The 13,476-nt window shown below is 38.7% G+C and overlaps 2 protein-coding genes across 2 annotated transcripts; both read left to right on the plus strand.

Annotated features, from left to right (window-relative positions):
• The first annotated feature begins 291 nt into the window (after window positions 1-291).
• LOC129779982 (uncharacterized) lies at window positions 292-2,184 on the plus strand. The gene is made up of 2 exons (XM_055787803.1): window positions 292-1,755; window positions 1,825-2,184. The coding sequence occupies exons 1-2, from the start codon at window positions 547-549 to the stop codon at window positions 2,149-2,151; spliced, it is 1,536 nt and encodes a 511-aa protein (XP_055643778.1). The 5' UTR covers window positions 292-546; the 3' UTR covers window positions 2,152-2,184.
• A 7,034-nt stretch (window positions 2,185-9,218) lies between these two features.
• LOC129779972 (uncharacterized) lies at window positions 9,219-11,066 on the plus strand. The gene is made up of 2 exons (XM_055787784.1): window positions 9,219-10,637; window positions 10,707-11,066. The coding sequence occupies exons 1-2, from the start codon at window positions 9,429-9,431 to the stop codon at window positions 11,031-11,033; spliced, it is 1,536 nt and encodes a 511-aa protein (XP_055643759.1). The 5' UTR covers window positions 9,219-9,428; the 3' UTR covers window positions 11,034-11,066.
• Window positions 11,067-13,476: the final 2,410 nt, after the last annotated feature.

Genomic DNA, 13,476 nt, shown 5'->3' on the forward strand with positions numbered 1-13,476 from the left:
TCACAGTCTTCAAAGGCGAAGTTTTCTTCAAAAATTTAGTTTTTATTGATTTTCGTAACCTTATGCTGGATGTTTCCAGCATTTTCAAAGTCATTGAACAAATGATATTCCTGGAGAAAACATTGTTTAAGTTGTTCCTCGTGACATTTTTTGCTTTGTTACATGTTATGATCGAACCACTGGATGTGTTCATATAAAACAGCTAACAACCTGAGAGAGCGGGTAGCTACACTGAAATTCACTTGCTAGCATCTTTTCTGGAGCAGGCAGAGATGGAACTCAGTACAATCTCAATGTAGAGTTATACCTGGTAGTGTTTTCTGGATTGCCAGACTTCAACATGCAGCTGTTCCTGCTAGCTAGGTAGCTTTTGGTAGGTATGTTTTCCCAATGTGTACCCACTACGAGGTAGATTTAAGGCTTCTGCAGTGCTGACAGCTATAAAAAACGGATGATCTCGGTACATACATTCATTCTCATTCTCACATTCAAGCTCACGATTCTCTCGTAACTTAAGTGCATTAATTCGTATATTCGGTTGTGATCATGGCTCAAAACTATATCAATCAGCTCCCGGTGGAGGCATTCTATTTAATCTTCGATAAGTTAAAAATCAGAGATCAGTTTTCTGCCATGCGTACTTGTAAACTATGGTACGATATTCTGAGTAGCAATCGGTACATTCGGAAGCATCAGTTCAACATCTCCGTAGCCAACCTTTGCAGTGACGTTGATATACAGGTTTCTGACAGGATGAAACGCTACCCCGCGTACACGATTTCGGATGCGTTGGTTCCAGCCGAGCGACAAACCTGCTTTTTGGAAGCGCTACAAAAGTTCCTATCCCACGAGGAGGTGATGTTCAACGTTGAGGATCTGAATTTCGAAATGTGCCATTTCTCGCTAGATGATGTGTTTGGAAGCTTGCAGTGCTGGAACTTCCCGAACCTGAGGAAAATTAGCTACAGTGCTTCAGTAAGAGTTAACCGCGTTGAAATTTCCCACAGCCTTGTAAAGGCACCGAATTTGACAAAGCTACAGTTGGAAGACATGGGCCTGACGATAAGCCCATTCCTGCAGATGTTTAGCACCCAGATCGAGGAGCTTGATGTGAAGTTCCAGGACCAACAATTGTTGTTCAGTATAATTGGGTCCGGCACATTTACAAATCTACACAGCCTGACGCTCAGTACTGCGAGTGGTTTCCATTTTGCTAGACCTTACGGACCCTACGATTCTCACGACAGATATCTTCAAATCTTCGCTCAATTGAAATATTTGAAAATATGTGACGACGATAGCTCGTTCTGTGCAACTTACAAAGATATTTTCCAAGTCGCTAAAAATTTAGAGACATTGATAGTCCACGGAACCGCCATGCGTGATGACTCCTTCAACGCAATAGGTGATCTCAAAAAGCTAAAGGAGCTATGCTTGCGTGTTGACATACACAGCCACAGGTCGGTTAACAAGTTATCGCTGCCACTACTTGAAAAGATGTCAACATACGTTGATTCATTTGTGCCGTTTGAAAGTGCCCCGAAACTGAAACGGTTGTGCATTGAGAACGAATACATTTTCAAAGTGAGTGCAAGATCGGTTGCCGCGAACTCAAATCTAATAAGATATTTGCGTATCATTAATCAACAATTGGAGGAATTGCATCTTAAGGAGATGGTTTTGGAAAATCCTCTAATCAATCAGATTTGCGCATTGAAGAAGTTAACAACGCTGAAGCTGACCGCGGTCAATGTGGTGAGTAATTTTACATTACATAAAAAACTGTGTTTTCTGATTCTATTTTCATTCTATTTTTACAAACAGAAAGAGGCGCCAATCTACAGAATTCTATCCGAACTGCCGCAGCTTGAATACTGCCGCTTCAGGAACTGTAATGTGGAGACGAGAGTTTCGTTTGACAATGTATTTGGCCGTGCGCGTGAGGAGAATGCCGAGGACAAAGAGAATATGGACTTGTTCAAGAAGTTGGAGCTTATGTACCCACATTGTCTCATTGAAAGCGATACGTTTGACCTCAGCAGAGACATTCCAGATCTATTCTGCGCTATAACGGGCCTGCGACCCGAGCTCAGTTCTGTGGAAAATTTCTCCTCGCGATCAAACATAAGTGATATTTTGAGATCGTTTTGATAATATGTATCAAAAAACCGTAGTGGAGTATAGGAGAAAAGAGATGATCATAAGTGAAATTAATACATTGATGTAAATATTTATTCGTAGGCGACAAAGTTTATAAATTAAATAAACCACACAAAAAAGACAGAACTGTGCATGAAATATTGAAAAATTCAATTGAAAATATCGTCCTGGACGATGGTATTTTAAAACTCATTTTTGAACGTAACTTCACAATGATTGCATTGTTATAGATTGTTAGTGATTGTGATTGGGAGTGAGCTGATGACCATACTGTGCATTTCCAATCACAGACTTGATTGCGATGGCACAGTATTTTCTTTTTTTTAACACCCTCCGCTATCCCCCACACCAAAGAGCTCGAATGAGCCTCCTGGTAGTGGACACAACTATCTCAGCTCGAACTGTGCAGCAAAAAACTAATATGTAACAAAAAAAAAATCTAATCTATATCTATCTTATATATAAAATTCTCGTGTTCGTGGTCGAACTCTTCTGAAACGGCTCGACCAATTTTAATGAAATCATACTCAAAAAACTTGGTAGGCATGAGAATAGGTCGTAAACTATATATGATACAGCTAGGATAGCGATCACTGTATATTTAATACCAACTTGGGTGAGCCTATGGAAGAATTTTTTTCTGAATTTTTTTTTTGTATTTTTTGCATAAATTTGGTTTGAAAATCGTTTGGTTTATATAACCAATTTTCACCCCTATCTCCTATTTTTAATCACGATATTTATATTTTTTATACAAACAATATCAAAAACAGGACGATTTTTTTTACATTGTTGAAAGCCAGATGCCACTTCGTCCTCTTCATCAAGCTTTCACTTGATGCTTTCACTTCATCAAGCTAATTTCACATACGCAACTAACCTCAATTCGACTAAAGCTAGGTGCATCGCCGGCGAGCTGGAAACCTTTTTGGATGAGCACAATGAATTATTGAAATTATTCTGAACACACACATGCTCGGAATGCGAAGTAACAGTCTCGCTATTGTAGTCAATCCTGATAAAATAAAACGGCTGGAGGACACGTGTGTAGATCTAATGCGCTACAGTTACTTCAATCATTATAAACATCATTACTCCTTTTGAATTAATATTTTCAAACATGAGGTTGTAGGAGACGAATCAAACAAGAGAGTGTGATTATTATGTGTGTCGTTTGATGAATTGACGCAGTCAGGACAATGTCTTGAGGTGTGCCAATAATCTAGCAAAATCTAGCCCTCCTTCAGCAAAATCCAGCCCTTCTTCAGCCGAAAGATCCGCCATCTCTCTCAATGGTGTGATCCACCAAGGACTCTACGGAAAAAATTAAGATAGTCCCTAATTTGTGTTCTTTAATAGGAAACCACATTCACAAAATGTTTCTGATAATGATTTAATATTATGAATAAAGTTTTGGCGGAAATTCAAAGAGATTTATAGAAGAAATTTTAAGTTAGGACTGTCTTCTAAGTATTCAAACAACTTAGAGTAATGATTTTCAATCAAATTTTAGCAATTTAGAATTGCTTTCGAGCCTGCTGATCTGATCGAGAGTATATTAACAAATTGCGAATATGAAAACGTATTAATTATTTTGATGTTTATTTTGCGCCAAGTCAAGATTGCCACATTTTATAGCACGAATGAATTGAGGTCGATCGGATTCCAGAATGCAAAAGACGAATCGTTCGATCCGATCCAGATTCAAAGCAATCGTATTCCAAAATATTGGTGACTGTTCGATATTGTTACCACAAACATGGTTCATAGCCTACGTGGTGATCTAAATCTTGTATCACCATGCATTGCAGATGGAAAATGTACAAGGCGTTTTCCAAAAAGCATGAACGGGACTCAGCACACTATCAATACATAAGTATTTTTTATTGAACATATATATATATATATATATATATATATATATATATATATATATATATATATATATATATATATATATATATATATATATATATATATATATATATATATTAGGCTGTCAAAAAAGTCCTACGGTATTTCCGCGAGGTGTCGTTGTAAGCGCGTAGTTCTAGTTGTATTCATTGTATCGAGTCATACTATAGATTGTTGGAAAGGTATTTTTGCGCGCTGTAATATAGTCCTTGACAGTGTTTTGTTTGGTTAAGTCGTTCGTGAGTTATTGTGTCGCAAATATGGAGCAAAATAAAGAGAAAATCCGACATATTTTACAGTACTACTATGACAAAGGCAAAAATGCATCTCAAGCTGCCAATAAAATTTGTGCAGTTTATGGACCCGATAGTTTCCATTTCCACCGCACAACGATGGTTTCAACGTTTTCGTTCTGGTGTAGAGGTCGTCGAAGATGCGCCACGCTCCGGAAGGCCTGTCGTCGAAAATTGCGAAAAAAATCGCTGAATTAGCCGAGACCGGCATAGTAGCAGCCGTAGCATCGGCCAAGAGCTGGGGATAAGTCATCAAACCGTTATTAACCATTTGAAGAAGCTTGGATTCACAAAGAAGCTCGATGTATGGGTGCCACACACCTTGACGCAAAAACATCTTTGACCGTATCGACGCATGTGAATCGCTGCTGAATCGCAACAAAATCGACCCGTTTCTGAAGCGGATGGTGACTGGCGATGAAAAGTGGGTCACTTACGACAACGTGAAGTGCAAACGGTCGTGGTCGAAGGCCGCTGAAGCGGCTCAGACGGTGGCCAAGCCCTCATTAGCGGCCAGGAAGATTCTGCTGTGCGTTTGGTGGGATTGTCAAGGAATAATCTATTATGAGTTGCTTCCCTATGGCCAAACGCTCAATTCGGACTTCTTTGATAAACAGAGGCCGCATGGTCTTCCATCAGGAAAACGCCAGGCCACACACTTCTTCGGTGACGCGCCAGAAGCTCCGGGAGCTCGGATGGGAGGCTCTTTTGCATCCGCCGTATAGTCCGGACCTTGCACCAAGTGACTACCACCTGTTTTTGTCCATGGCGAACGAGCTAGGTAGTCAGAAGTTAGCCACAAAAGAGGCCTGTGAAAATTGGCTATCCGAGTTTTTTGCCAATAAGGAAGTGAGCTTCTATAACAGGGGTATTATGAAGTTGGCATCTCGTTGAGAACAAGTCATCGAACAAAACGGCGCATATTTGACTTAAAACAGATGATTGTAACTAATTTTATGAACAAATGAAAATTCAAAAAAAATACCGCAGGACTTTTTTGACAGCCTAATATGTGTATGGAACGAACGAACTTGACTTGGAGAACACATATATTTTTTTGCAATCCACTCAGTATCGGTATTGAATGAAATGATTTGACTAATAATACAGTACAACAGTTTTATTGTAGATAAATATTGTAATGAAACAGACAATGTACTAAAAACTAGAAAATAAAATAAGTAAAAAAAACTTTTTAAGTTAAACGGTTCCATTGTGATTAAACATAATAATGTACTAAAAGCTAGTAAATAATTAGGCAAGTAGCAGTTAGCAGTTATCACACCTCTCCTTCATTAGTCTAGGACATTTATAACACCAAAATAAACACGTTGGGCACGTTGGATTTCCATTATCCACAAGTAGCGAATTCATCATATGTCCCACGTCCCAATTTTTTTTACTTATTTTATACTTTTACTCTAAGAAAACACAAATTTGACCCTTCAGCAGACGAAAAAGCAGTTTTTCTGCTGAAGATGAAATGTTTTCTGCGAACGCTAGTTTAGGTGTAGGATTTCGTTATTTCGCCAGAAAATCCATTTTCACCTTCAAACAAAGATCAATTCTGCAAGCGCAAATAGGGAATGGACTAACAACGCTTATCATTATGTAATTTTCGAACATATGGGTATTCAATTTTCCGAACTTTCCGACCTTCTTTTAGAATTTTTCAGAAAAATTTCCGACTATTCTCTCCACTATATTGATCTATGGACAGAGAAATACAACAAAAGAAAGACGGTTCAAATCGGACTATTCCTTCTTCGGGGTCTGCGCTTAGCAACATATTTGACCTTCCATTTTTATTCATATAGATCAGGGGTGGCCAAACTTTTGGGTATTACGGGCGACTATTTGCGCAAATGTTAGGCTGCGGTCTACCAAACGTTGACTGTTTAAAAAAGTCATTGGAAAATGAATGCAGTACAGTAATTTACATTTTTATAGGAGGCGATTTGGCGTAGTGGTAACATCCATGCCTCTCACGCTAAAGGTCACGAGTTCAATTCTCACTCCCGACATTCTTCCAAAAATGGAAGTAAAAAGTGACGAACCAGCCAAATGAGTTGAAAATCACTATAATACAGATAAAAAAAAAATTTACATTTAATGCGTCATGCGGAGAAACCACTCAGTGTCGCATTGGAGGCGATTTTGACCTGTAATCGGACATTTCCGATGCGAGTGATACAGTGTCGACGTCTGGTGGCCACTTTCAATGTGGGGCCATAATTTGGGCCCCGAACTCGATGTTTACAAAAATGTCCAATTAGAGGTAAAAATGTCCAATTAAACGTATCACATTACAGGCCTGTCCAATTAGCAAAATGTCGCATTAAACGTAAATTACTGTACTAGACAATAAAACAAAGTTTCAATTCTCTTGTACTCGCGCGTAACTCGTATAACTCGTATACTCGTGCACGGTGTCACAGACCGTGCGCGTTTTAATAATTTAAGACAATATGTTTTGTATTTTTAGGCGTTATTTGTATTTATTTGAAGTAAACAAATACAGTGATTCATCTCTAACTGGACATACAAAGGTACCACTCAGTGTCGCATTAGAGGCGATGGTGACTTGTAATTGGACATCAAATACAAATACAACACGATTTGAAAAACAAGTAAAAATAGGGAAATTATTGAAACTCTAACGCATAATCATTAAAAAAGTGTGCAAAATACATGATCTAGTGAAATGGTTGGAAAATGGTTGAAAACACTCCTAAAAATGTATCGTGTTGTAGAAACTTGCGCAAAGAATGTTTACAATAAGTGTCCAATTAGATGATTAAATATCCAACTATCCCTGTTGCATTACAGGTCTGTCCAATAAGCTAGATGTCCAATTAGAGGAGAATCATTGTATAATTGAATGAAAAAAAAACCAAAAAATATATTTTTTTTTTGACGTAGGACTACGTCTTTCCTTTCTATACCGGGGTGTAAAATCAAAGTTTCGAAAACGAAAGCGTTACGCCGGAGACCGAGATTTTGAGCGTTAATAGCTCTTAAACAATTGAACGAAATGGTATGATAAACACTTCATTCGAAAGATAAAATGTCTACGCGTTATATACTTGTTACTTTTTCATCCAAAAACTTGTTTCAATAGCCTTAAAATTGCTTTCAAAACAGGCTATTGAAATCTCCAATCGGTATATAAGCGAGCGCCGCTCTGAAACCCACTCAGTTATAATTGAACAGCGATTGGAGCATGTTGTCGCTGTTGTGGTGAAGCTAACTTCGTTTATCTTGAAAGCGCTGATGAACGGTGTCACCGAGATCCTGTTTGTGCACCTTAGGCCAGAAGGGAATCCATCAGGAGGAGAGAAACGAATAACATCGAAGTAAGTATACAGTAAGCTTATATAATAAAGAGGGTGGGGTTTACATTCTATACTTTTATGGCTTATAATATGGTGCTTCCTTTGCTTTCGTTCATTTCTTACTCTACTCTCGCACCGTGAGGACTCGTTTGTTTGGGACCAAGCAGACAGCTCGTTAGTCTTTCGGTGGTAAGGCACCACGAAAGCAGCTCGGATAAGCGCACCAGCCGCATCGCTATCGACCGGGAACTTTGCGTGAAATTCGTCGCTATCAGAAGTCGACCGAATTGCTGATCCGCAAGCTACCTTTGCAGCATTTGATTCGTGAAATTGCTCAGGACTTCAAAACCGACTTGCGCTTCCAAAGTTCCGCGGTTATGACGCTGCAGGAGGCCTATTCGAAGATACCAATTTGTGTGCTATCCCACAAAACGCGTCACACCATGCCCAAGGACATTCAGCTGGCCTGTCGAATCCAAGGAGAGCGTGCTATATTAGCTTAGCATATAATCAAATTTGATGGATTAGAGTTCAGAAAAGTTGTTTGCAGGCCAAACTGAAAGGAGTATTTTCGTTTGGATGCCATTCAGCATCGAGAAAATTCCGGAAAGATCTAATCGTTGCTGAATAATAATCTGCCAGTTCCCCGGGAATTGAAAAATACATTCATGCGAGTTTATTTTAATGTTTTATATCCATATAATACTGCGACCACATACATTTGGTTTTGTGATTTGTCAATCAAGAGCAGTTAGCAGGAAAGCTTCTGAAGATTATTCTTCAGAACAAGGTTTTTTGTATCCAATATTGGATGCATAAAACCTTGAGCTTCCAACATAACGCTCTCGTTTTCGAAGTCCCCCAAATATTCATTTATTCATTCATTCAGAATGGATTTAGATTCAACTTGAAACAAATGATCTCTAAATCAACGATAGTCCTACGTCACCCTTGCGGTTATACCATAGATATAACCCACTTCCTGTTTTTTCTGCTTCATTCTGTTTCAATTGTCGTTTAATTTAGCCTCCTCAAAACAAAACTTTTGATTTCGGTCTGTGAGACTAAGACTGTATTGTATCTATAACAACAAAATAGAGCTAACATTAATAAGTAATGTTATGTAATGTAGTAATGTAGTTCAAAAAATTAAAATAACAATACTTCATTGAAACTCGCATTCACAGTCTTCAAAGGCGAAGTTTTCTTCAAAAATTTAGTTTTTATTGATTTTCGTAACCTTATGCTGGATGTTTCCAGCATTTTCAAAGTCATTGAACAAATGATATTCCTGGAGAAAACATTGTTTAAGTTGTTCCTCGTGACATTTTTTGCTTTGTTACATGTTATGATCGAACCACTGGATGTGTTCATATAAAACAGCTAACAACCTGAGAGAGCGGGTAGCTACACTGAAATTCACTTGCTAGCATCTTTTCTGGAGCAGGCAGAGATGGAACTCAGTACAATCTCAATGTAGAGTTATACCTGGTAGTGTTTTCTGGATTGCCAGACTTCAACATGCAGCTGTTCCTGCTAGCTAGGTAGCTTTGGTAGGTATGTTTTCCCAATGTGTACCCACTACGAGGTAGATTTAAGGCTTCTGCAGTGCTGACAGCTATAAAAAACGGATGATCTCGGTACATACATTCATTCTCATTCTCACATTCAAGCTCACGATTCTCTCGTAACTTAAGTGCATTAATTCGTATATTCGGTTGTGATCATGGCTCAAAACTATATCAATCAGCTCCCGGTGGAGGCATTCTATTTAATCTTCGATAAGTTAAAAATCAGAGATCAGTTTTCTGCCATGCGTACTTGTAAACTATGGTACGATATTCTGAGTAGCAATCGGTACATTCGGAAGCATCAGTTCAACATCTCCGTAGCCAACCTTTGCAGTGACGTTGATATACAGGTTTCTGACAGGATGAAACGCTACCCCGCGTACACGATTTCGGATGCGTTGGTTCCAGCCGAGCGACAAACCTGCTTTTTGGAAGCGCTACAAAAGTTCCTATCCCACGAGGAGGTGATGTTCAACGTTGAGGATCTGAATTTCGAAATGTGCCATTTCTCGCTAGATGATGTGTTTGGAAGCTTGCAGTGCTGGAACTTCCCGAACCTGAGGAAAATTAGCTACAGTGCTTCAGTAAGAGTTAACCGCGTTGAAATTTCCCACAGCCTTGTAAAGGCACCGAATTTGACAAAGCTACAGTTGGAAGACATGGGCCTGACGATAAGCCCATTCCTGCAGATGTTTAGCACCCAGATCGAGGAGCTTGATGTGAAGTTCCAGGACCAACAATTGTTGTTCAGTATAATTGGGTCCGGCACATTTACAAATCTACACAGCCTGACGCTCAGTACTGCGAGTGGTTTCCATTTTGCTAGACCTTACGGACCCTACGATTCTCACGACAGATATCTTCAAATCTTCGCTCAATTGAAATATTTGAAAATATGTGACGACGATAGCTCGTTCTGTGCAACTTACAAAGATATTTTCCAAGTCGCTAAAAATTTAGAGACATTGATAGTCCACGGAACCGCCATGCGTGATGACTCCTTCAACGCAATAGGTGATCTCAAAAAGCTAAAGGAGCTATGCTTGCGTGTTGACATACACAGCCACAGGTCGGTTAACAAGTTATCGCTGCCACTACTTGAAAAGATGTCAACATACGTTGATTCATTTGTGCCGTTTGAAAGTGCCCCGAAACTGAAACGGTTGTGCATTGAGAACGAATACATTTTCAAAGTGAGTGCAAGATCGGTTGCCGCGAACTCAAATCTAATAAGATATTTGCGTATCATTAATCAACAATTGGAGGAATTGCATCTTAAGGAGATGGTTTTGGAAAATCCTCTAATCAATCAGATTTGCGCATTGAAGAAGTTAACAACGCTGAAGCTGACCGCGGTCAATGTGGTGAGTAATTTTACATTACATAAAAAACTGTGTTTTCTGATTCTATTTTCATTCTATTTTTACAAACAGAAAGAGGCGCCAATCTACAGAATTCTATCCGAACTGCCGCAGCTTGAATACTGCCGCTTCAGGGACTGTAATGTGGAGACGAGAGTTTCGTTTGACAATGTATTTGGCCGTGCGCGTGAGGAGAATGCCGAGGACAAAGAGAATATGGACTTGTTCAAGAAGTTGGAGCTTATGTACCCACATTGTCTCATTGAAAGCGATACGTTTGACCTCAGCAGAGACATTCCAGATCTATTCTGCGCTATAACGGGCCTGCGACCCGAGCTCAGTTCTGTGGAAAATTTCTCCTCGCGATCAAACATAAGTGATATTTTGAGATCGTTTTGATAATATGTATCAAAAAACCGTAGTGGAGTATAGGAGAAAAGAGATGATCATAAGTGAAATTAATACATTGATGTAAATATTTATTCGTAAGCGACAAAGTTTATAAATTAAATAAACCACACAAAAAAGACAGAACTGTGCATGAAATATTGAAAAATTCAATTGAAAATATCGTCCTGGACGATGGTATTTTAAAACTCATTTTTGAACGTCACTTCACAATGATTGCATTGTTATAGATTGTTAGTGATTGTGATTGGGAGTGAGCTGATGACCATACTGTGCATTTCCAATCACAGACTTGATTGCGGTGGCACAGTATTTTCTTTTTTTTAACACCCTCCGCTATCCCCCACACCAAAGAGCTCGAATGAGCCTCCTGGTAGTGGACACAACTATCTCAGCTCGAACTGTGCAGCAAAAAACTAATATGTAACAAAAAAAAAATCTAATCTATATCTATCTTATATATAAAATTCTCGTGTTCGTGGTCGAACTCTTCTGAAACGGCTCGACCAATTTTAATGAAATCATACTCAAAAAACTTGGTAGGCATGAGAATAGGTCGTAAACTATATATGATACAGCTAGGATAGCGATCACTGTATATTTAATACCAACTTGGGTGAGCCTATGGAATAATTTTTTTCTGAATTTTTTTTTTGTATTTTTTGCATAAATTTGGTTTGAAAATCGTTTGGTTTATATAACCAATTTTCACCCCTATCTCCTATTTTTAATCACGATATTTGTATTTTTTATACAAACAATATCAAAAACAGGACGATTTTTTTTACATTGTTGAAAGCCAGATGCCACTTCGTCCTCTTCATCAAGCTTTCACCCCATACATACGCAACTAACCTCAATTCGACTAAAGCTAGGTGCATCGCCGGCGAGCTGGAAACCTTTTTGGATGAGCACAATGAATTATTGAAATTATTCTGAACCCACACATGCTCGGAATGCGAAGTAACAGTCTCGCTATTGTAGTCAATCCTGATAAAATAAAACGGCTGGAGGACACGTGTGTAGATCTAATGCGCTACAGTTACTTCAATCATTATAAACATCATTACTCCTTTTGAATTAATATTTTCAAACATGAGGTTGGAAGAGACGAATCAAACAAGAGAGTGCGATTATTATGTGTGTCGTTTGATGAATTGACGCAGTCAGGACAATGTCTTGAGGTGTGCCAATAATCTAGCAAAATCTAGCCCTCCTTCAGCAAAATCCAGCCCTTCTTCAGCCGAAAGATCCGCCATCTCTCTCAATGGTGTGATCCACCAAGGACTCTACGGAAAAAATTAAGATAGTCCCTAATTTGTGTTCTTTAATAGGAAACCACATTCACAAATTGTTTCTGATAATGATTTAATATTATGAATAAAGTTTTGGCGGAAATTCAAAGAGATTTATAGAAGAAATTTTAAGTTAGGACTGTCTTCTAAGTATTCAAACAACTTAGAGTAATGATTTTCAATCAAATTTTAGCAATTTAGAATTGCTTTCGAGCCTGCTGATCTGATCGAGAGTATATTAACAAATTGCGAATATGAAAACGTATTAATTATTTTGATGTTTATTTTGCGCCAAGTCAAGATTGCCACATTTTATAGCACGAATGAATTGAGGTCGATCGGATTCCAGAATGCAAAAGACGAATCGTTCGATCCGATCCAGATTCAAAGCAATCGTATTCCAAAATATTGGTGACTGTTCGATATTGTTACCACAAACATGGTTCATAGCCTACGTGGTGATCTAAATCTTGTATCACCATGCATTGCAGATGGAAAATGTACAAGGCGTTTTCCAAAAAGCATGAACGGGACTCAGCACACTATCACATAACACACTATCAATACATAAGTATTTTTTATTGAACATATATATATATATATATATTAGGCTGTCAAAAAAGTCCTACGGTATTTCCGCGAGGTGTCGTTGTAAGCGCGTAGTTCTAGTTGTATTCATTGTATCGAGTCATACTATAGATTGTTGGAAAGGTATTTTTGCGCGCTGTAATATAGTCCTTGACAGTGTTTTGTTTGGTTAAGTCGTTCGTGAGTTATTGTGTCGCAAATATGGAGCAAAATAAAGAGAAAATCCGACATATTTTACAGTACTACTATGACAAAGGCAAAAATGCATCTCAAGCTGCCAATAAAATTTGTGCAGTTTATGGACCCGATAGTTTCCATTTCCACCGCACAACGATGGTTTCAACGTTTTCGTTCTGGTGTAGAGGTCGTCGAAGATGCGCCACGCTCCGGAAGGCCTGTCGTCGAAAATTGCGAAAAAAATCGCTGAATTAGCCGAGACCGGCATAGTAGCAGCCGTAGCATCGGCCAAGAGCTGGGGATAAGTCATCAAACCGTTATTAACCATTTGAAGAAGCTTGGATTCACAAAGAAGCTCGATGTATGGGTGCCAC

The sequence above is a fragment of the Toxorhynchites rutilus genome, chromosome 3 (genome assembly GCF_029784135.1).
Source record: "Toxorhynchites rutilus septentrionalis strain SRP chromosome 3, ASM2978413v1, whole genome shotgun sequence".
Lineage (NCBI taxonomy): Eukaryota > Metazoa > Arthropoda > Insecta > Diptera > Culicidae > Toxorhynchites > Toxorhynchites rutilus.